The sequence below is a fragment of the Tachypleus tridentatus genome, chromosome 13, assembly GCF_004210375.1.
Source record: "Tachypleus tridentatus isolate NWPU-2018 chromosome 13, ASM421037v1, whole genome shotgun sequence".
Lineage (NCBI taxonomy): Eukaryota > Metazoa > Arthropoda > Merostomata > Xiphosura > Limulidae > Tachypleus > Tachypleus tridentatus.
In genome coordinates, this window is record NC_134837.1 from 225,406,314 (window position 1) to 225,430,058 (window position 23,745).

A 23,745-nucleotide genomic window follows, 5' to 3' on the forward strand; every position below is an offset into this window, starting at 1 on the left:
AGCTAAGTTGTAAATATTTGCAGGAACTGTTGATAGCTTCGTCTTCACTCTTGTTCCTCGTATGGGAGTTTATTTAGCTACAGGATACAACTCCAATTTCATGTACTTGGCTGTCAACCAACAAACATTTCCTAATGGAATGGTAAGATCTAGTTATTTCAGGTTTTACCATGCATCAAATTATCTGAGTTGACAAAGACTGTCATATCAAAAAAATTCTTCCATTGTTGTTTCTAAGACTGTTGATTCTGTTTAGGTAGGCTATAATAAAGTTGTATATTGGGTTTTCTCAGTTGTATAAGCATTATTATGGAGTCATATATTTCCTAGGATAAATTAACTTCAAAATATTCATACTAATGCACATCTGAAGTAATAGTCAGTTATAATTAAAAATGGAACACCTGTGTCTTTGACTGGACTGGATGTTTTACGTATGCTTAGTCATGTTTACCTGTCAAGTATTTAACTGGTTGTGAATGATTGATCCATTGGGCTGACCCCATTTTGACTATAATTCCAAATTTACTATATGTAGCTAAACAAAATGTGACAAATGTTTAGTAAATGTACAAATCTTTTGTACACAAAAATTCTAATGTGCTACATATATAAAGTATTTGTACTTGTATATCTTTTAAACATTTCACTGTCACTCAGGTTCTAACAAGTTAAGGTGCAAGGTGATGTTCATATGAAGAATAAACATACTTTTGTCTATCATACAGTTTGCATATTATGTAACCTCTTAAACCTCTGTAATGCATATACACAACTTTTTCAGTACCCCTGTATATTATATTTGTGTTTACTCTTTTCCCATAAACTGGCTCTATTGAGCAATATGTGGTAAAATGAACAGTTGATAACCAACATTAAAATGTAACATATTCAACAGTACTTTATAAAATATCATATTATGCGCACTTAGACCTTACTACCTGTACGTATTGCATTAATAGGTAAATGCAAGCATTTACTTTTCTTGAGTAATTCACCTGTAACATTTAAACAGTGAGACAACATTAAAACATATTGTATGTACCATGCAGATGTTGAACATATAGGGATGTTACTCACATGGGTTGTTGGAAATTCATCCACCATAACTTACTTGCAAGTTTAAAAAGTATTTTTGGTTCTAAAAGAAAAGTTTTACTGATCACATTAAATGAATGGTTTGTTAAAAGCTTGCATAAAAAGTATTGATGAAAAGCAAAGGGAAAAAAACTTTTTCCAATGTAATATTTTATTCAAATATGTCCTTGTACAATGAATATGTATACTTAATTTTTATAGTTTTTGGTTGTTTAGTTCTGTTCTATAACGGCAACATCATGTAGTCTAGAAAGTTGTTCTAGTTGCTTGATTTCTTTTGTTCTGTATGGTAGATGATGACCCTTCTGCTGGAGAGGGTATTGCAGTAACATATATAGGTTAAAATGATTGATACTGTAATATCCTTTGCTGGCCACTTGCGACTGAATGAATGTAACAACCCACCAGTGCTGTGAGGGAACTAAAGTCATGTGGAGACTGCCAAAAGGGCAAAAATAAGGAGCTTGCTTGTTGAATTCTAGTGCAATTTCTTCCAGCTAGTTCTAATTAAGAGGTTATAAAATAGACTTGCTTTTAAGATCATTGCATTTAGTTTAGAGCTGTGAAACTAAACCGTTTATTAGAAGTGACTGTATTTCTGAAACATACATACCTTTTTTCACACTACAGCTATTACTTGCCTGCAAGGGTTTCTTCCTATGCCCATCTACAAATTGTTCTGATTATTTTTATTCCTTACCACAGTTTCTTATATTCTACTTCATTGCCTCTGGCAGTATTTGTTTCAGACACTCTCTATCCTAGTAATGTGTATAAAATAACTTAGATATGCTTTTTCCTGCACTCTTTTATTCCATTGGCTTTTTTTAGGGCACTTTGGGATTAGTTGCCTCAAGTTTTTTTTGTTTGTTTTTTCAGTTGGTCCATGAAGTATAATTTGTTGTTTTCCTAAACTAAACTAGTATCCATTGATGTCAAGTTGAATGTATTTTTATCATGCAAATTAGTTTGATTGAGGGCTTCTTCATTCATCCCCATTGTTATTGGCATCTCAACATTCATTGACTCCAACAGGGGGTCCTAATTCTGCCCATATTAGAGGATCCTGACATCAGCCCCTTGGTCCACTGGTACCCAGAATAAATTCTGTCGACATCTAGGAGTTTCTCTGCTCGATTGGAATGATGCCAATGGTGTTGATATTATTTAGAGACTGTGGGAAATCATCTCCAAGAATTTCTGAAGGTGTGGTAGACATTAATCATGGACCCATGGGTACTACAAGTCTTTTATTCAGGAGTAGTCATTCAGTTCACAACTGCACCACTACTGTTCATCTGACCTGTAGGGTGTCTGTCTCCCACAGATTTTAGAACTTAGTTCTAGGGATATCACAGTTTGGTTGGTCTGGGAGTGGAGAAAGAGGGTCATGCCAGTTCTTCTGGGGCATTTATTCCTGTAATTTGGTTGTCATCAATTCTTGTCTACATTAGTTTCCCAATTTTCACAAGTGACTCATTTCTCACACTGGGTTACCATTTTTTTTTTACTAAGATTATGGTTCTCTAAGGTTGGCATAGTCAGTACCACATCAGCAATTTTTGTGTATAAGAATTGGGTACTGCAGCTCAGGGTTTTTACATTTTGGACTAGCATCAGCACCACATGGATTCTGCTGAATCATATGAGTGTTTTTGGTTACATTCATTCCACACACATGCACCATTTCATGGATGTCTGGTTACTACTAGTATAATCTTATCAATTACTGGAACATTAGGTCTGGATTCTACTTTCAGAAATAACCAAGACTGGCTTCATTCTTAGAATTGAAACATCTATTCTTTTTCTCACTCAATATGTTGTCAGTAAGGGTCTTTAAGGTTTTGTTGCCTAAACTAATGCATTTAGAGATGCTAACCAACAACTGTTTATTCATTGGGGTAATTCAGTTTCCCAGGATTTATCTATAGTAACTTTGATGAAATTGGTACAAAATTGATCCATGTTGCTCTCTCTCTGATAATAAGTTTTATCACATTTCTATGTCCTCAGCTGCCTGGTTGAATTATCTGCTGGTGGACATTACATGGGCTTATATGTGGACCTCCCCCAATACTTTTATCTCACTTTATTTGCATAATTTGACAGTATCTTCATCTGAGAATTTTTGACTACCCCCTGTAACTAACCATGTCTGCTAGATTATAAAGAGGTGTGTATATTTTTATAACTAATTTCATATCTTCTTTCCTTTCCATGGAAATTTTCCTTTTTTTTTTGTAAATAGGATCTCGCTTTGTGGCAAATGTTGCCTAGGCAGGTGTGATTTTTATCAAACCAGTTCTGCATTAGCAACTACAGGTTCATTATTCTTTATGTAGGTTGCTACAGGCTCTGTATAAATGAAGTGTTCCTAGAGGCTGACAGGATATTGTAAATGTACTATGCTGGACTACCACTCGTGAATTTTCATTAGTAAAGCATTAGGGGATCCTGTCTGTCCCTACTATTCATTGGATTGAATACACTGGAGTCAGTTTGCTTTCAAAAATTAGGGAACTTGATTCTCATTTTACACTATTTCCAGAACATGTTTCTCAGGGCTCTCTGAAGTGTATTGCCCCACCCCAGATTCTACTTGTGGAGCTTGGAAGTCCTGATCACACCCGGTTTTCAGTCACTCTGGTAGGGGACAGACGCTTTTCCTCCAGAGTTTTAGAGTGAATTTCCTTCACTTTTGGAGAAAAGAGTGAATTTGGGAGCCCTCCTACCCAGATCCCTAGATGTTTTTTTCCCAAATATCAGTGGAAAAGGTACCACACGAAAAGGTAGCATTCTCATAACACTGATCCAGATTTGATGCTTGACTATTCAATTGGATTGAGTGTGGCCTTTGATCAATATTGGTTCAGTACATTGTTCATGGAGGATGGTGTATTATGTCCAAATAATTCCAAGTACAGAGTGGTCCCATCCTGGGTTCTTGATTGAGCACAGTTTGTTCCATGTCTTCTCCATAATTACTGGAGCAAGTGGAATTTACCTTTCCCACACAGTTGGGAAGTGAGGATGAATGTTCGTAATTCTAGACTAGATGATGAGTTGTGTTTCCTCAGATTGAGTAAGGCATTCAAGATCCCTTCATTCTGAACCTGGTGTGCAGCCTTCCTGACTTCTTCAGGTTGAGGAGAATGTTTGTCCAGTTTGGTTTTGCTTACCTTCTTGTCATGATTTTGATGGCTTGGAATGCATCACTCTATGGCTACAGGTTGGAATCCACTTTTAACTTTATATACATTGCAGTCCAGTTGCCCTAGTAACTAATAATTCTCAAAATTCCAAGCCAGAATAGTGGAATTTCAACTATCTGGTTGGGTTCTGGATGATATTGATGATAAACCATGTAAATTCCACCCATAGTACATGAATTAAATACAAAGTTAAGAGCATATTTGTTCTGGGTGTAGTGTGGGGCCCCCGACTGGAATGTTGACGTTTGATTAACATGCCTGTGATCTATGCAGGGTGCCTTCTATATGGATAATGCCCTCACCAGCCCCTCCCCTAAACCTTCTCTGTGTGGAATTCTAGCTGTAGTGGGAAAAGAGGTATGTAGGTATTGGAAGTTAACATTTTTCTAAATTAAAAATGTACTTCCAATAATACTTACCTCCCCTAACACTCTCCCACCTTGGCATAGGTAGAGAGTGTCATGATACAAATATCATCAAGAGCAATTAATTGGGGTATAAAAGCTGGTGCAAGAGAGAAAAATTAGACCAATGCTTAGATGAGCAAAGGAAGACATCCTGGCAGTTGAGAAAAGGCTGTAGTGTTAGATAAGTATTATAATAAATACATTTTTGATATAAGAAAATGTGAACTTTCATGAACACAAGAAAGTATGCTGCTTTTCTCTTTGTCTGTTTTATGATAAATTCTTCTCATTTTTCATTATTTTTTGTTTTTTTTTTAAAGAGTTTTTCATTAACTGGGGAAGCTCAGTTAAATTGTCTGATCAATCATTCTCCTAATCTCCTGAATGAATCTGTGTAACTATTTGTGAATCCACCTACCTGATTCCTGTTTGGAAATCGGCTTTTTATCTAAAAACACCTGGGAGAAGTGTTTTTCTTGAAAACATTCCATTTTACTTCTGTATATTAAAAGTTGAAATACAATAATCAAAGCTGCTAACATTTATAGAAAAGTTGGAGTTGTATACAGTACCATTTACAAATGAATAAACTGACTTGGTTTTATAAAAAAGTATTAATAATCCTTTCTTGACAGGTCAGGAGTCAAAGGCCATGTCATTATGTTTGTTAACTTGAATTCAAAATTTTTTGAACTACTATTTTATGAATTTATATCAGTAAGTTTGGAATCAAATTGTAGATTATAATTCAAACATTAATTTTATATACTTAGTTTATTTCTTTATTCAAAAGTAAATATTAAAATAACACACCTAAATATAGCTTTTTGTGAGTTGTGTGGTATGTTGAATGCAGCACTGTTTAAAATTAGATGTCTATGATGTCAATCAACAGCTTAGAATTTCTTAGTTGTGGTTTTCTTTGCCATATTAATCTGTGAAAAGGTTTCACAAAGGCTTTGTAAGGTAAGGTAACTAGGTTGTGTCTTTAATCTGCTTAGTTTCTTTTTTTTTTTAAATCTAAATACATTTAGTTACTAAGCACAATAAATTATAGTGGAATTCTATGGTATCAGTATAGTTATTTATGATTTTTTTGGTTTTTCAACTGTATACATACATAAAAACCTAAAAAAAATTTTGTTTGATCTCCTCCACATGCAAAATTTTAAAAGGCTTGGTAACCTGTGTCAAACAGCAATTGAGTTCAAAGCTTATGAAGAGAGGAGATAATTGTTTGCTTTACTTCTTGAATTATTATTCTATATTTTAAGAGAAATGTATAATAATTGAAATGTAACTGCATGTTACAAAATACTAATCCACTGAAACACAACCAAGACAGGGAAGACTAAAGGTCAGTTTAATATTACTGGATATGTAACATGAGTGCATGTGAATTGCATCAATGCAATTTATGTAATGTCAGCTAGACATGACTGTAATGTCAATATAATAAAAATAATATATATATATGTAAATGTATAGCATTATGAGACTTAAGCTACTTAAACTAAACATTTGTATTTTTGTGTTATAATGTGTAGTCATTCTAGCACGAAAAAAGTTTAGTTTGTATTTATTTCCTAATTTTTTTATGTTGGTTACAAGGTTGGTTAAGTGACAGACCTCACATAGAAAATAACATAAAATTTAAAGTCTTACTGAAAACAAACATTTGAAATGTATTTATAAGGTTTTAGATATTTTGCAAATAATATTTTGAGATTTTTACAATGAAGAATAGTTTTTTAATCATAACATGAAATCACTTTTACACTGACTAGTAATGAAACAGATTCTAATTTCAGAAACAAATCTTTAGCAAAAATATTTCATTAAAAAACCTGATTTTTAGTGTACAAAATATTTGTAAATTTTATTAAACATGTACCAACTTTTGTGAAGATACACTTGCTGTATCAAACGTTATAGTGCAAATAATATTTGAAAATGTGCAGATAAACTCATGTATATTATATCAAGCCTGTCACGAAAGGGTTAAATGATATGTTGTTGAACTCTGACGCTTCAGTGCTTTCAGGGTGTGTGGATGTGTGTGTGAAAAGTGAGCTTGCATGTTTTAAACACTTTTTCATGCAATTTTAGAGGATTTGTATTTTAAAGTTGAATTATAAATGATACAATAATACATTATTTTCAGCATTATTTAATCTGTGAAAGACAACCATACTTGTAACAAGGTTCTAAGTGTTTTTGTTTTAACCTTCTAAAACTGTGATGTTGAGTCAAGTGGAATATCAGTTTAAGTCAGTTTTACATCTATTAAATTGCTAAGTGGTAGGTAAAATAATTATCCTTGTGATAATGACAGATTATCAGTAAACATTCTATTTTGAAAATTGCTGTTAATTCTGATGACTTATAGTATCTATGACAACAAAAGATTAAACAGAAAAAAATTATTCTCTAAGTTTGTGAACTAAAATTATTAATGAACTGTTTTTTACAAACTTTTTCCAATACTTCAGTTAAGAATTTTGAATGAGATACATCAACATGATGTTCCAAGACATTGTAACTCCTTCATGATTCTTCCAAACAAGAAATGAATTATTAAAAATAGTTTGTATATAAAATGCTTTTAATGAACAGATTAAGATCAACTTATTTCAATGATAGTAATAGGTAATAACTTTAAAAAAGTATAATAAATACATTAATTATATGACTAAATATTTTTCACATTTAACTTGTGATGAAACACAGGCTTAACTTAAGCTTGTGTGATTAGTTTTCTAACTTAAGCTAAATGTACAGTTTGAAGAAGGATACATGTTCTCTAACCTATAAAAAGAAACCCTGAATGTCATCCTTCACCATTGGAATATTTTTCAAGCTTTCTCTTAAACTCACATAAATTTATTTAGTCTAGCACATCTTAAGGCAACTCATTCCAAAGGCCTATCACCTTATCAGAAAAATAAAATTCTCTTAGTTGAAGATGACTCTTACCCTAACACAATTTATAGTTGTGCTCTTTGGTTCTACTATTTCACAATTAAGTATAAAAAAGATGTTGAAAGAACATTATCATTTCTCTTCACAATCTTTAATGCTTCAGTTAGATTACTTTTAACTCTCTTTTTTTACACAACAAGATAATTTCAAAGATCTTAACTTGTCCTTGTATAACAATCTTTCAACTCAGGTTTCCTTCCTAATAACTCTCATCTGCACCTTTACCAACAATTGAACATCCTTTCTAAGGTAAGTAGCCAAAGACTGAACACAATATTCCAAATGTGGCATAACTGGTAACCTATACAAATACATTATAACCTCCTTAGGCATGTATTCATACACATATTTGTACTTACTTATCAAACTTAAGCTATTTTTATAATTAGTAGATGCTTACAAATATTTATTATTTTGCAAGACTACATGATAATTCTATTTATCAATTTTTCTAAGTGAAATAAAAATGAGCATGCATGTATGTGAATATTTTGTATAGGGTTTAGGTGGTCAACTCAACAACTTTGGCATTTGGCTTGATGCAGACTTTGATCATGGACACTCCACTGCTGGTTGTTCAACATTCAATAGCCCTCAGTTATCTGCTCAGAGCCATTTCAATGTGGATGTTGTAGAAGTGTGGCATGTTGGGCCTGAAGTGGTCCAGGACAAAGTAATCAGTGGTTTACTTATTACTTCTTGAATTATTGTTTACAGAAAATAACATTAGCATTGAAGGTTTTTTGCATCACTATCTAAAAATTTTGTACCTATGTGTGTCTACAGGTGTATTGATTTAGAAGTAGAGTACCTCCTTACAAATATATAGCTATTCTCATTCATTGCTAACCTCTATTTGATTCTACTAAACTATCACTTCTTGTTAGACAGTACCACAGTCAAGATGTTTTTATTATGCTCACACCACACATTTTGCTCTTTAATGTATCATACAAAGTGGAAAGACATTTTAAATCTTTTACTATTGTTTTGTTTTTAAAAGTTTTCACTTTTTCTTTTTTTTATTGGAATTATTTTCAAATTTTCCTCATTTTATGATGAATGTCAAAGTTGATGTTACCACTTGGGATATTCTATAACCTGCTATCAATGCAATTACAAATTCTTCAGATTATGTAAACTCAACTGAGGAATTTTTCAACTTTGTTTCCCTATAGTGCTCAACTTCCATCTTCTGCCTTTCTTCCTCTTCCTAATCATGCCATACCTGCCTGTGCCTCTCCTGTTAAATCTGCTAGTACTAATTCAGGGTCTGATGCTGACAATCATGTCTGTTTATCCCAGTTCCAGTTTTCCCATCTTCATCTTTTCCTTATGATTCTCCTGTGGTATTTATCCACTATGTACCTTTTTAATAAGGCACTCCACTTGTCTCTTGAGGGATTTTGGGGGAATACCTATTCCTTCCTTACCTCTACATTGACACAATTGTCCTCCTTGGTCCTATCTTTTTGTGCATTGTTTTTTTTCTGTTGGAATTTCCTGGAGAGGGTTACTGTTTTGTCCCTAGTTTGTTTATCATCTACTTATCTTTGGGACTTGAGGATGAATCTGTTTTGTTTTTTTCCAACAGTCTGTTTTGGGGTATATCCCTAAGATTGTGGAATCTGTGAGACAACATTCGACCCTTTCACCTTTGTGTGTTCATTTGTCTCACCATGGGTTCTTGCAGTTCTAGTTATTCTTCCATGTTTTACACCCTTCTGCCCTTTAACTGTTCCTCGTACTAGAGATTCCACAGTTCATGTTTATCAATGCAGGCCTAATCATTGCCAGCAGTATTGTGGGCTGTGGACCAGTGAAGTCTTGTTTGACTGATTTTTTTGTTTCACCCTTCTGGCAGAAATTTTCTACAGATAATTGGGTTCTTCAAGTCTTGGCACAGAGACTTGTCACTCAGTTCTTTTCCCTCCACTCCATTGTCTCCTGTAACTATATTCTTTCTGTTACATTGTGATATTCCTACAGTAACCAGTTTTATGCCTTGCTTTTGGGTTTGCTTCAGCTAAATGTGTCTTGTATTAGATTGTCAAAACTTCTGCCCAATTTATAAATGCTTGTAAGTTGCTCTTACAGCACTATATGGATGATTGGTTTCTTCAAACTAATTCAGAAATGGAGTATTCTCTACACATTCATCTCTGTCCAAAGCTATTTAAGTGAGCTGAATTATGAAATGTCTTTAATTTTGCCTACCCAATATCTCGTCAACTTAAGGATGTTTTTAAACTCCAACCTTCTCCAATTTAACTCCATTTGATGCAGCTTCCAGTTCTCTACTTTATTGCTGCTGCCTCTTTTGGTGCTCACAAAATTATGTTGCTTTTGGAAATGTGGAATTCTGTGGCAGTACTTATCCTCTTGGGTTGGGCAAATATGCAGTCTCTTCAGTGAACAGCACAGCCAATGGGATGTTGCTTGGGATCCCTTGGACTCCCTGATTACTCTTCCCCTTTTCATTTTAAATGATCTGTATTGGTGGTTGAACTGGGACAATGTAATGAAAAGTATACCACTTCCTCCACCTTGTCTGGATTTGCATCTGTTCACAAATGTTTCTTTCCACAGTTGGGTGTCTGTTTGGTGGGGATCAATCAGCAGAGCAATCTTACCATAGCAAGACTTGAGCAATCTTACCATATCAACAGTCTAATAGTCAATTTGTCTAATAGTTAGAATTTATAATTTTCTAACATTGCCATTTTTAATGCAATTAACAACTTTAAAGGTTAAGTGAAAAATCATAGTTTTATCACACTAAATCATTTTAAAGTTAAAAAGAAGACACAGTGGGGTTATAGACTGTTAAATATGTGATAAAAGTTACTGTTATTTATTTTCAAACTTAAAATATTTTATATCAATTTATGAAAGGTATAAACTTTAGTTGTTTGTTTTCTTAGTTGATAATGGAAATACATTCACCTTATAATTTGTTGCAAATAATCTTTGTAACTCAAAAAATTTTAATAATAAGTTACTTTATAATCACTTATGTCAAATTATTTTATTTTCATCAGACTTTTCTCTTTTGTAACATTATTTTTACCTGTGGTACAGAAAAAAATCATAACACATCACCACTTCTGAAAGAAATTATTTTCCTGTAAAAATTTCATAGTTTGAAACTGTATTTTTATAATTTACTACTTTGTTAAGAACTACAGGCAGTGCAAGTCTACAAAACTGCTGAAAAAATGAATTTTAAAAAGTACCTTAGGTTTTGTCATCTCTAAAATACCTCGTATACATGTTTATGTAGGATAGTGAGATTCTTCATTTTTACTAGGATTACCATCACAGACTAAATTTAAGAGCATTTTGCAGTATAATCTTTTTAACAAATATGGTTTTTGACCTAATAAATATAATAGCATAAAAACATTGTTACTAAGATCACAGAATAACTGTAGAAATTCGGAGATAACATGTAGCTTCAGAATATTCTACTGAAACTGTGCTTTTTCTTATTCATTGTTATAATGTGTATTTGTCTTTCAGCATCGTCTTGATCCTAGTATTTTAGACATCGACCCCGAAGCTAAGGCCATGCTTTCACTTATAAACAAAGGACCAGTAAGCGAGGGATTGAGAGAAAAGGATCCAATGGCTGATATACCTGAAGAAAAGAACCTTCTTCCATTCTAGAAAACTTGTGGTTGTGTGTTTAATAACAATAATAATGGTTTTATTTCTTTCTTATAATCTCTGATGGTAGTTTTTTGTTGTTTATTTGTTTTATGTTTCTTTTGAATTAATTTGTTAACCTGCATATTTTGACAGTGGTTGTGGATTTTGTGGTCTTAGATAAGCTTTGTCTTTAATTATTGGGATAATGTTTTGCTTATACACGAGCAATATTTATAATATTATGGATTTTAGTTGCTCAGACCTGCTTATTTAGATGTCAAAAAAGAAGTTAAATGTGTTGTGTAATATTTCTTGTTCCTTGGTTTAAGAATTCTAGTTATTTTTGCTACCAAAAGTATTTTAATTTATCTTCACATTGTTATTTGCAAGTCATGATCAGTTCTGATTAGTACAATAAAACATGGTTAATTGAAGGCCATATTGTGTGCTTGCATCTTGATGAAGGTAAAGTTATTTATATAATGTTTATATAGTGTATTTTCAACCTTGTTTTAATTTTATTCTTTATCCTACCTTTGTTATAAAAAGACTTGTTTCTCTAATACACAAATGAAACATGAAGTATGTTTGATTTTATGTATTTCATTTCTTCACTTGTACAAATTATTTTACTTGTTAAAACAAAATTGATAACATTTTATGCATAAGCAATTACAATTCCAAGATGATAGATAATTGTAGGCAAATTACCTTCCTCGTGCATCTGCCTAAGAGATTTGTGTGCTACTATCATTGAGGCAATGTCCACCTAACTTCATGTGTTTTAACATGAACTGGACTGGTACATTATGATGTCTTTGTACAACAAAAAGCCCTCTATCAATATGTGCACTAATTCTGCTATGCCTTTGCACTCTTGATGACATCATTCATGTCCTCAGCAATTTGTCAAAAATATATTTACATTTCTTGTTTAAGTTTAGTTTTTCATCATAAGTTTTAAAAGTGCCTTAGATTTCGTCATCTGTATTTATTAAGTAGAATTAAAGTGATAATATACATAACTGATGTGCCTCTTCCTGCAGCCAGTGTCTATACAGGAGAGTTGAGGTGTGCACACACAGTATACAAAACTTCACTGCATAACTACAATACCCTCCTATTGCAGCTGGAGGTTGTTCAACGGAGTTGAGGTAAGCGTGCAAGGTACGGTCTGAATGAACCTCTAACCATACTGTAGATACTAGCTCACTGCCACTTGTTTGCAAGTGCTAGGATGATCATGTTCTCATTCTGCCCATACTGACAGCATATGACACTTAACCGGCTTCTTCAGTTCTTACAGTCTGAGCAAAGAGTATACCCTCATTGAGATATAGTCTCCCATGAGTGTGCTTCTATGGAGCTCTTGCCATGAGGTATTACACTTCATGGGCTTTCCTTCAGGTGTCTTCTGAAGGAAGCTAATATAGGTAACATTTTACATCTGTTCTTCCATTTCAATGTGGAATTCTATGTGAGAGGTGAGTTATTCTTTTAAAAGGTAACATTTTCCTCACTTGAAAAATGTATTTCTGATAGGTACACACTTCTACACACATTTTTGTCTTCAGTTATCAAAGAACGAAGTTACCATGAGTGTGTGTGTATGTGTGTGTGCATAAAGGGAATTACTGCCATAGAGGTTGTCACTCTGTTATTGGTGGAGAAACATTGTTGCATGATGACATTATCATGCACCAGTGCAGCTCACATTAAAACACATAAAATTAAGTAGGATTTATCTCAAGACTATTGGCATGCAAATCTCTTGGGCAAAAGGGCAAGATACACAGCTAATCATTATGTGGAGATTTCTATTAGAAATACATTTTCAGGTATGAAAAATATTAACCACTTTGTAATTTGATGAGGGTAAAGCTGTGTGTTGATAACTTCATATATTGGCAAACAGAAGATGGGAACTACTGAGTTTAAACACATTTTTTGAAGGTACAGATAATACCATTTGTACAAAAATATTTGTAATTTTTGATATCATTGATGACTAGAAGTTATAATGAACACTGTTTAATTAAATAATGACTACAAATACAGTTTCAGATGTTTTTAATTATACACTTTACTATTTATTATAAAATGCAATAAGGTGACAACAGTATCTAAACATACATTCTTAAAAAAGTAATTGTTGCAGAACTTCCTGATAAGATGTTATGAGACAGTTGCAGTGACAAAAAGAAATTAATATAGAAACTTTGTGGCATTGTTTGAATAACAATGCTTTCTTGAAGTAGGAGACTGCCAAACTGTTTTGATATTGCAAAAAGTCCTTAAACAATGATAAGAATATAAAAGATTAGAATAAATTAACATCAACACTACCTTAAAACATCATATATTCTTACCTTTACTGATGTCATATAAACAGAGATGTATTAAAGTAATTGTGTTTTAAAATTGCTTAGCCCTAGGATAGGATTGTATTCAAATTATTGCAGTATCCTAATGGAAGCTCAGTAATGAAACTAGTTAGTATATCAGAGAGATACCTTATTGACATTTTGTTAAAGTAGACTTGAATCTCAAAATTAAGAACCTGTTATGAATTGGAGTATAAAAACTAAAATTTAAATGCAGTATCATGAAAAATCACTGGAAATAAAAGTTGAATACAGTATTATCATAGAACCTGAAAGTAAACCTTTGTTGGAGTTAAATTTATAATACTTGGTTCATTATTAGTTGTAATATGTTTACAGAAGTGTCCTAAGTAAGAACAGAGGGTCATATATGTTTGGATAAATGATTGTTTTAATACAGTTTTGAAAGAATATCACTGATTTCTGTTTTATTAGGTGTATGCTTCAGACTGTCAATTATCAAGTTCTCCTGAAGTTGCCATTATTGCTACAGCTTGATTTGCTATAGTAAAAATTCCACTGAAAATAAATGTTACACTTCCAAATATGTTGTGTGTGACACTTAAGTTCTTAATTTTCTCAGGACTATGCTCTTTTGCAAGGATTGAAAACCACATAGCAGTAGAGCATAAATGTTATTTTGTGCAGAAGAGACATCCAAATTTACAAATAACAAATGATTTCATATTTTTTATATTAGATGTTTGAAATGAAAAGTATTTTTGTTCTAACAATAGGCTTAAAGATAAACTCTGCTTAATATTAAACTTAATTTTTCTTAATGGGTAATGCTATTGCTACTGATTTCACTTGAAAATCATAGTTCAGGACTTAAGGGTGGTCAGTATATTTAGTATTTCATTAGTATTAATGAAAGTGCTATTAAAAGCTAGTAAAATATTCCTAAGGATTTATTAATCCAAGGTCTACAAGGAAAATAAAGTTGCAGTAGTATTTAAGGCAGTTAAAGAAGGATAAATATTATGGTGTGAACATCTTTTCCAAGGTGGTGAAGCATCATTATAATTAATTAGACCCTTATATATTTCAAGAATTAGAACAGTATATAATAATAGTATTTCAACTATACTATGTTCACAACATCCATTGCCAACAATATTTTTTGCTTGTTTCAAAGCTCATCAGGCTGGCTGGGACATAAGAAACAAGTAATGGTTGGAACACTATTTATATAGGCCATTTGTTACAACATTTGTCATGGTGTGAATAAATGGCCTCTATAAGTAGTGGTCTAACCATTACTTTATTTGTTGTATCCTAGCTAGCCCAGCATGACCAAGTGGTTAAGGCACTCAACTTGTAATCCGAAAGTCACAGGTTAAAATCCTCATCACACCAAACATGCTCACCCTTTCAGCTGTGAGAACATTATAATGTGATGGTCAATCCCACTATTCATCGGTAAAAAAGTAGCCCAAGAGTTGGCAGTGGGTGGTGATGACTAGTTGCCTTCCATCTAGACTTAGACTGCTAAATTAGAGACAGCTAGTGCAGATAGCCCTCATGTAGCTTTGCATAAAATACAAAACAAACCCAGCTAGCTTGTCGTATTCTGGATTGAATGAAATGCATCAGTAGCAGTGGATATGACAAACCATAGTATGGCTAAAATACTATTATTATACACTCTTCTAATTCTTGAACTCTAAGAAGAGATAAAAAATGTTAAACATATAAGAGGCTTAATACTGTTTTATTATTACAAGTATAATTAAAGAAGGATATAATTATAATGGAAAGCATTTATAGACAAAATATACTGGTGGGTTCTCATGCTAGAATAATGTAAGGTTTATCAAAAAGTTACCAATGGAACATTCTGCAAGAGAATTAGTTTCAGACATTGGGATTTACACTCAAATGCTCCGTTATTTGTTAAATTTTATTCTTACATATATGACCAATAAGTTCATTGTTAAAGATAGTTTTAACTTTAATGCAGAATTTGAAGTTTAATCAAAATCTCAATAATAGCTAGCTCTGATGTGGAATCTATTTTCACTACAAAAGACTTGAATTATGCTTATACCTGATGCTTTTTTTCCTTATACATTTAACAGTCTTTCCAGATATTTACTAAATTGATGTATATTGTGTTAAAGAACCACATTTTATATTTATTGGAACATGTACTGAGCAGATTGGTGTGAGTATGGAATCTAAGCTTGAACTTACTATAGCTTATTTGTTTTGATTTTCATTAGAGGTGCAGTGGTTAAAAGAACTTCTTGAAGAATTTAAACCACTATTATAGAAGGAATAATGTTGGCATACTTAATATTTTTCAGTCACAAATTCAGGTCAAAAATGTTGCTGTAGTATAATAGCAAATATCCAAATATAATATTACTGTAAAACCTGAAAAGGAATCTACTTATTTGTAATTGAAGTAGATTTTTACTATAAGTCAACTTTGTATGAATTTATGGAACTTTTAAAATATTGTTATTTTTTTTTCTTTGTAAGGTATGTAAAGTAAATTTAGTTTTGAAACTAACTAATCATGTTTACAGGATAAATTTTTTTTTTGTGAATTAAGCTATGTTAGTAACTTTCTAAAACATGATACATTTGACAGCAGTATCAGTAAAATGCTAAATATGCTCAAAATCTTAAAAGTCTTGAAATCTAGTATGCCAAAGAAACCAGTAATAATTGTGTTGTTATACTTAAGATAAAATTTACAACATATCAAAAGATAGTTTCAATACCAGGCAAAGATTATCCTCATGTTTAAATTAGATATTTCAAAGTCTGTTGTTAGAAACAAAACTTCTCTTCACTTCAAGAATGTTATGTCCAAAATATGGGGCCATTTTTTTACTTTCAAGTTTCTATGTCCTTGTGCAGAAACTTATATTCTGATTCTACTACCTGGTGGCTCTTAACAAGTACAAAAGAGCATGTTTTGAGGAAAATTTGGAACTACAATTATGAATTGTAGAATGTTTTATGATTGCAGGGTTGGGAATTCTGACTTTCATCTATGATTTCCCCAGGATTTTTGTCTTATGGTTCATTTCATTAAATTGTGTATAAGAAAAAATTTCACTTGATATGCCTCTGCAAGTCCTCAGCTTAGTATTTTTATCATTTGATCTATTTTGTGCAGTCTTTTACATAATTGTACATGCTTATGGGTTTGCAAGATTGAGAAAAATTCTAGAGATTAAGAGATGGGTATGGATGGTTAAAGATGTTAAAATTGAATTGAAAAACAATAGTGAGACAGCAAATTATGTGCTCAATTAAATTTTTTCACAAAATCCATACTGCTGGAATAATAGTTTGCTATATTTCTCAAAATGTGACCATTATAAATGATACAAATGGTGTTGGTGCATCAAAAGACCATGTTCAATCTAAATGCCCAAAAACGTCAATGCAGGACACTGCTTTTACCTATAGCATAACAGATCATTTTGCACAGCTAACATCAAAGGACCTTCTTATGGGAGGTGAAGAAGCTACCATAACATCCAATACAAGTCAGCACCTCCAAAAAATTCCAGCACTACCAGCTTTGTATGTGGCATATTATCCACTGCATCTAGATGCACATGTCTATTGACGTAGGTATATAATTTCACCCTCCCCCACTTAATCTGCTAGTACTTAGATCATTTATGTTGAAGGTAATATGACAAATTTCAGTGTGACTTTCTGAATAGGTGACTCCAGAAAATGGCTTTAAATGCATTTCTGAGTTTGAAATTTTTTCGGCTTTAAAAGGGTAAAAAGCGTCTTGTACACCCATTTAGAATAGTAGTAGAAACTCCTTCCAAAGCATTGCTTCTAGACTCCAATAGGGTCTGTTAGCCATAATATTTCCAATGATATGTCTGATCTCCTATTCTCATCCCTGTAATTACTATTCAGAAACTTGGAATTAATCAAAAGAATTTGACAGTATCTTACTTTTGAAAATTAAAAGTTATAAAATGAATAAGATATCTTTTAATGTATTTGATTCAAAAAACAATTTTTTGCATGTTCCATCATCAGATATGAGTTAGAAAAAAGTGTAGCTTTGGGGTTTTGTAATTATAATAATATTTGTATTTATTTTTTTAAATAACTTCTAGTCTTAAAATTAATATTTTATGCACATTTTGTCAATAAACTTAGCAAATGTAAAAGGATATTAAGAGTTTCTATCTCTTCACTATGTTTCTTATAAGCATATCATTTTTGTAATAAATCTGATACTGTAAAATCCTAAAAGGAAACTTGTTTGAAATATTTCATTCTGAAATGATATGCTCATCTTCATTGTCTGCTCTTTAGATTTTGTTCATGTAATTATAATGCTGCAATAACCCTTCACCAATATTAGGGCAACACATCCTCCATTGACAGTAGATCCCCATAAACACTTGCACTCAAAATTAACTTCATTCTTATCCTTGATACTGCCTTTAAATTTACTTAAGGTTAAACTTAATCAGCTTTATGACATAACAATACTCTTTCACCTTGGTTGTCTTTCAGCTTGCTATCACTTAGATGTAAGACAACAATGCACTTAAGTAACTGAAAAAAAAAAAATCTCTAGAATTGCTATGATAATCATGAATTCTCAAATGATGGTAACTACTACCACTTATTGAGGTTCTAGCAATGTTGCTAACATTACTCCTACTTTGTGGTCATTGAAAGTTGGTTGACTGTGGAAGACATTACTGCCATAGTTCATTTTGTTGTGGATTCTATGACACATTTTTGCCTCTTTACTTATTGAGGACAATGTTCCTCCTCTAAATTTCTTTGGGGATATTAGTCAGTCTTGTTTTTTTATTGTCCCTTTCTCCTATGTCCTCTGATTCTTCTCATTATTTAATACAACTGAGGATTATTTGTATTTTTGCTCTTTCTTTGGGCACAGGGAGCCATATTGGCATGCTACTGAATCAGCTTTCTGCTCTTAAATGCCCATTTAAGAATCTCTTTGCTACAAGTTACGACTTTTTCTGTTCTTGGATATCCATTACATGGAATCTCTTCTACCTACTTGGGGATTGATCACATCTCTGTAATACTCATTATTGCTAGGTTTTCCATCTTTGCCTTTTTCTTTACCATATCCTTTGCTTTTTATGCTCTATTCATATCCCATCTGAAGACCTGCATAGTGATTCTGATAGATTTTCTGAATATTTATGCTAGGCTTTTTTAAATACCTTAGCCACGGTTTTCCCTGATTACTTGGTTCCTCCATTGTTGGGATCATTAGACAATGTTTTTCTCTCTACCCATTGTATTCCCTGTTCTTATCTCTTTTTTTCTTTTTTCTACACCCTGAAGTTATCAAGTGTTCTCTTAATGCCTAGAAGACTGTGACCAAGCCTGCCTGACAATATCCCTCTCTTTCCTCATTAGTAACTTTACTCTCACTAACATTCCTTAACCTTGTGAATACCCTCTCTCTTTCTGTTTCTTGTTCCTCTACCATTTCTCACCATCTGCCCTACTTGTCTTGGTTGGCTGGTTAAATTTTCTAAGTCATTCCTGACTCAGTCTCAAATACTTGATCCATCTTGGAGTCTTTTTCAATCCTGAACTCAGTCAGGCTTTACACCTTCCACCTGTTCATCTGTGGGAAGGGGAACATTTAATTATCTTGAATCCTAACTTTCTTGTGGGAGAGTTTCTGTAAACTTACACTTCTGGCATATTACTTCTTTTATGTGTCTTGGTATAGATCTGTGACACTCATTGCTGGGTCTTGTTTGGCTGACTCAGTCTTGGTTTCTTCTTCTTCATCAACTGACAGCCATGGCAGCTTAAACTCTGCTTCAATCATGTCCACTTGTGCACCAGCTTCATATATCTCACTTTCACCTGGGAATTCATCCTTTCATCTTCATACATCTTTGCACTTTCCATGGCCCTTGGAAGGGATCACTCAGGCTGGCATGCAGACTATGCCCAATACCTTCATCTCCTATTATGTTTACCATCTGGGGAGAATGTAAGGTGAATAAATTGTACAACATAATACACACCAAACTGCACAATCTGATCATTGCCCTAGCTACACTATATCATATGTCCAACCAACTTGGATGGAGATACTGTGGTTCTCTTTTTCCCTCCCCTATTTTTTCCATGGGCTTTCCTTTTTAGTCACATTCTCCAAATGAAGCTTATCAAGGACTTTTACAATTGCACTGGCACCTCCACTACATTTATAAAAGATTCTAGTTACTGCTAATAGAGGGATAAATGTATTTCAGAAGTTAACATTCTCCTTACTCGATTGATACCTCTCTGGACACTTATCCAACCTTCCTCTCTACTAATGATTCACATTATTATTACTTCATTCAAGAATGAAGATAATTTCAAGTTCAGGTGCTTATTGAGATCTACTATGCCAAGGAGGATAACCCTTTCCTGTTGGTTGAGGACCATTATTAAATAGTGATGACATCGTGCACTAGTACAGTGCATGATAAAACATGTCGTACGTGGCTAGCAGCATGCACAAAATCTCAATGGTAGATGTACAAGTAATAGTCACTGCATGAAAAGAAGTAATTATTTATTGAAAATACATCTTCAGATGGTGTTAACATGAATGTAATTTAGATTTTAATATCAACATATCAAAATAAAATTTTGTGTGTGTATAATAAATTTGCCACTGTGTGAAATGGGGAGTTGTTGATCAGTTTTATTTATATTTTTAAATATTTTACTTGTATTCTTGAATTGTTAATAAATAAAAGTATTTGGATCTATTCACTAAACACACGTGATTTTGGAAAGAACATTTTGTTTATGAATAATGTTAAACATTATAAGTATAATAAAGCATAAAGTTACAAGAAATGTTTTAGAAGTGCTATATGTGGCTTATTTTGACTCGCATTTATGTTGTTCTGTATTAAATACAGAGAATTATAAACTGCTGCATAGTGTAATTTGCCTTCAGAAATGCTCAATAGCTTATGATATGACTAAGAATCTTTATGATAATCCATAATCTATTGTATTTGCATCATTTTCACAAATATTTGGTTAGCTATAATCAAGTAATGTCAAAATGTGTTAGTCCATAATCTGCACTATTCCAGGATATTGAATTTCATGATTAGGAACAATTCACAGTTTTGTTATTCCATTGCATGCACTTAAAATATTTGGTTAAAACTCCATATTCCATAATTTGTATTAGAAAGATCACATAAGGGATTTCCTCTCTATTGTAATCAATAATTGCCTTAAAAAAATTTGCCAACAGTTTGAAACAAGAAACTTCATGATGCACAACAATAAATTATGCCTGCTCATGTACTACCTGTGTATGAGACACATCACACAGAACTTGACATACAAAAAGTTGCACTGCATGTTCATAATGTGATACACCCTTGTGCAAATTAATTGAAACAAATGGTCATTTTACAATATTTTCAGTATGGCGGCCGGTGTAGGCTCACTGGACCCACTGATTTCCTTTAATAGTCATTTTTTCACACAGACAGCGTCATTAGCTGTGTTTTGCAGTACGGTTGATCTATTTTTGGGATATATGACGAAATTTTGAGGAATATTACATCATTCGAAATTGCGTTAGAAGGTCAAGGAGACCAGTCAATAAACAACTTACCAACTCGACGAAGAAAAAACAGTATCAGTGGGGTCTGAAATACAAGAACAATGCAGGAAGGTGTTATTCAGTGATGAGACTCATTTCTTTGTACAGGGTCAAAGAAGTTTCTCCAGGTGAGAAACTTCGAGAATCTCACATCAATCAGTTCATAAAACATCCCTTGAAGAAGATGTTTTGGGGCTTTTTCAGCTACTATGGCATTAGAGGCTTACATATCGTAGAAGGTGTGATGCGAGGACCACAGTGCATCGAAGTTTTGCAAAGAGTCGTTCCAGAATTGAAAAAGAGATTTCCAGATGGATCTGGCATTTTTCAGCAAGATCTGGCTCCGTGCCACACATCGAAACTTGTGAAGAATTTTATCACTACAACGCAAATCAAGGTGCTGGACTGGCCTGGAAATTCTTCAGACATAAATTCTATTGAAAATCTTGGGGCGAGTTGTAAAGAAAGACTTCGGGGAAAAGACTGTACTACGAAAAATAAGCTAATTCAGATGTGGTACCGCAATCCAAAAATTAGTAAAGATTGCAGTCAACTCTTGGGCTCGATGCCAAAGCAGATTAATGATCTGAAAAATAAAGGTGGTCATATTGTGTATTAATTTGTGAGAAATTTTTGGATTCTCAGAAATAAAATGCAAAAAATTGAAAAAAATCATAATTTTTCGCCTTGTTTCAATAAATTTGCACAAGGGCGTAAATCTACATGTATAATAAACTTGCAGTATTTCTAAAGAATCAACATGATGCTATAAACCAAGTTGATATGGGCTACTGATATGTAAGTGATATACAGTGAAAGCCATAAATAACTTAGAACAGTAGATAAATATTTGATTATTTTTGGCAGTAAACCAAACACACTTTTTTTTATCTACTCATATGGTAGACAAAGATATCGTATTGTGTTTTTTTAAAAGCTTTAGCTAATTTACAACTTCTGTGTAGTAGATTCCTTGTTCTTTTAATACACATAAGGAAATACTTATAATGCTAAATTAGATAATGTTTTAAGTTATAAGTGAAACTAAAGTCTAACACTGATACATTAATACATAAAATAATTTCTAAGTAAAATCCCTTGAATATTAAATATTAAGGATCCAAATTTTGGATCTACAAAAGTATACTACAGTGAGCAACAGCCTAAATAAATTGACAAAAATCTTCATACTAAAACAATTTTAAAAATTATAGTATTATAATAGGAAATGATTTATTAAAAAACTGCCTTCTAAAACCTTGTACTAATACAGTGATTCTTGACCTTGTTGGAGGTACTGAACCCCAGAAGTTTCGTACTTGCATTCACTGAACCCTTCGTAATTGGAAAAATAAAATATGATGTTTTCAAATTCAAAATATAAGTAGATATTTTATTAGTGCACAAAATGAACCATGCAGTAGTTGCACACAATATCACTGTGTTCAAAGAACAAAACCAACAAAACATGAATTTCACACAAAAACATAACTCAACAAATATTCACTGCAAATCAATGTGACTTTTGCTGTTGCCTTTCAGAGACAAGTTCAGAAATGCACGGCTTCACCTTGGCAAGTGCCACTCTTATATTCTGCTGCTGATGGTGTTATTTGAAAGAGGAGTTTGGGATAACTTATTTTCAGCAGCTTTTCCCAGCATGATATTTGCCATCTTCAATGCAGCTGGTTTTACAAGTGCTTCACCAATGGTGTGTGGTTTGCCCTGCTTTGCGATCAAGTACACAACTTCGTACAATGCTGTGAGGATCGGTTTGTTGATGGGTACAAAGCCAAGAACAGGCAAAGTGGCCTTTTCATCAAACCTGGCTCTCTTTACCTTGAATTCAGCAAGCATTCTGTTCTTGTATTTCCCATGTCCATGCAGCTTTATGGAGTATTCTCTTAGTTTTGCTTATTAGTTTGTTTATTGGTTTGTCATCATTCCTATTTCCTTGGTACCCTTATGAAAACAAAACCTGCTTTGGATTGAACATCTGAAAAATGTCTCAAACCATGATTCATTATAAACTATTCAATAATACTGGACATAAAAGTGAGTAGAATACCATTACCTGTCCCCTATATGGGCCTATAAATGACAAGCACATCACTACTTATTGCTTATCCATAATGCAGTGTTACCTGCCCTGCATATGATCACTTGGACTGGAAGAGATTTGTTCCTCTCATGGTTTTGACCACTTATGTAAGTAGCACCATATTCTCTACTCTGCACATGATCATATGGATATTTAGGCCAATGGCATCAGGTTACCTAACCTATATATATGACCACTGCAATCAGTGAAACTATGCTGCTATGCCTAATAAACCACTGGCATTAGATTACCTATCTTATACATTGTCATTGAGGTCAATGAC

General features: G+C 32.9%; 1 protein-coding gene and 1 long non-coding RNA gene across 4 annotated transcripts in view; one reads left to right on the forward strand and one right to left on the reverse strand.

Annotated features, from left to right (window-relative positions):
* The window catches only part of LOC143237664 (MTOR-associated protein MEAK7-like), a 78,556-nt gene extending 57,964 nt beyond the window's left edge, over positions 1-20,592 (forward strand). For both annotated transcript variants that reach the window (XM_076477167.1, XM_076477166.1), the window contains exons 6-8: positions 24-142; positions 8,202-8,375; positions 11,225-20,592. In XM_076477167.1, the coding sequence (XP_076333282.1) occupies positions 24-142; positions 8,202-8,375; positions 11,225-11,371 (440 nt within the window). In that variant the 3' untranslated portion in view covers positions 11,372-20,592. The remainder of the gene's footprint in view (positions 1-23; positions 143-8,201; positions 8,376-11,224) is intronic.
* Positions 13,746-23,745, reverse strand: part of LOC143237666 (uncharacterized) — a 42,655-nt gene continuing 32,655 nt past the window's right edge. For both annotated transcript variants that reach the window (XR_013020189.1, XR_013020188.1), the window contains exon 4: positions 13,746-21,947. This is a non-coding gene — a long non-coding RNA (uncharacterized LOC143237666). The remainder of the gene's footprint in view (positions 21,948-23,745) is intronic.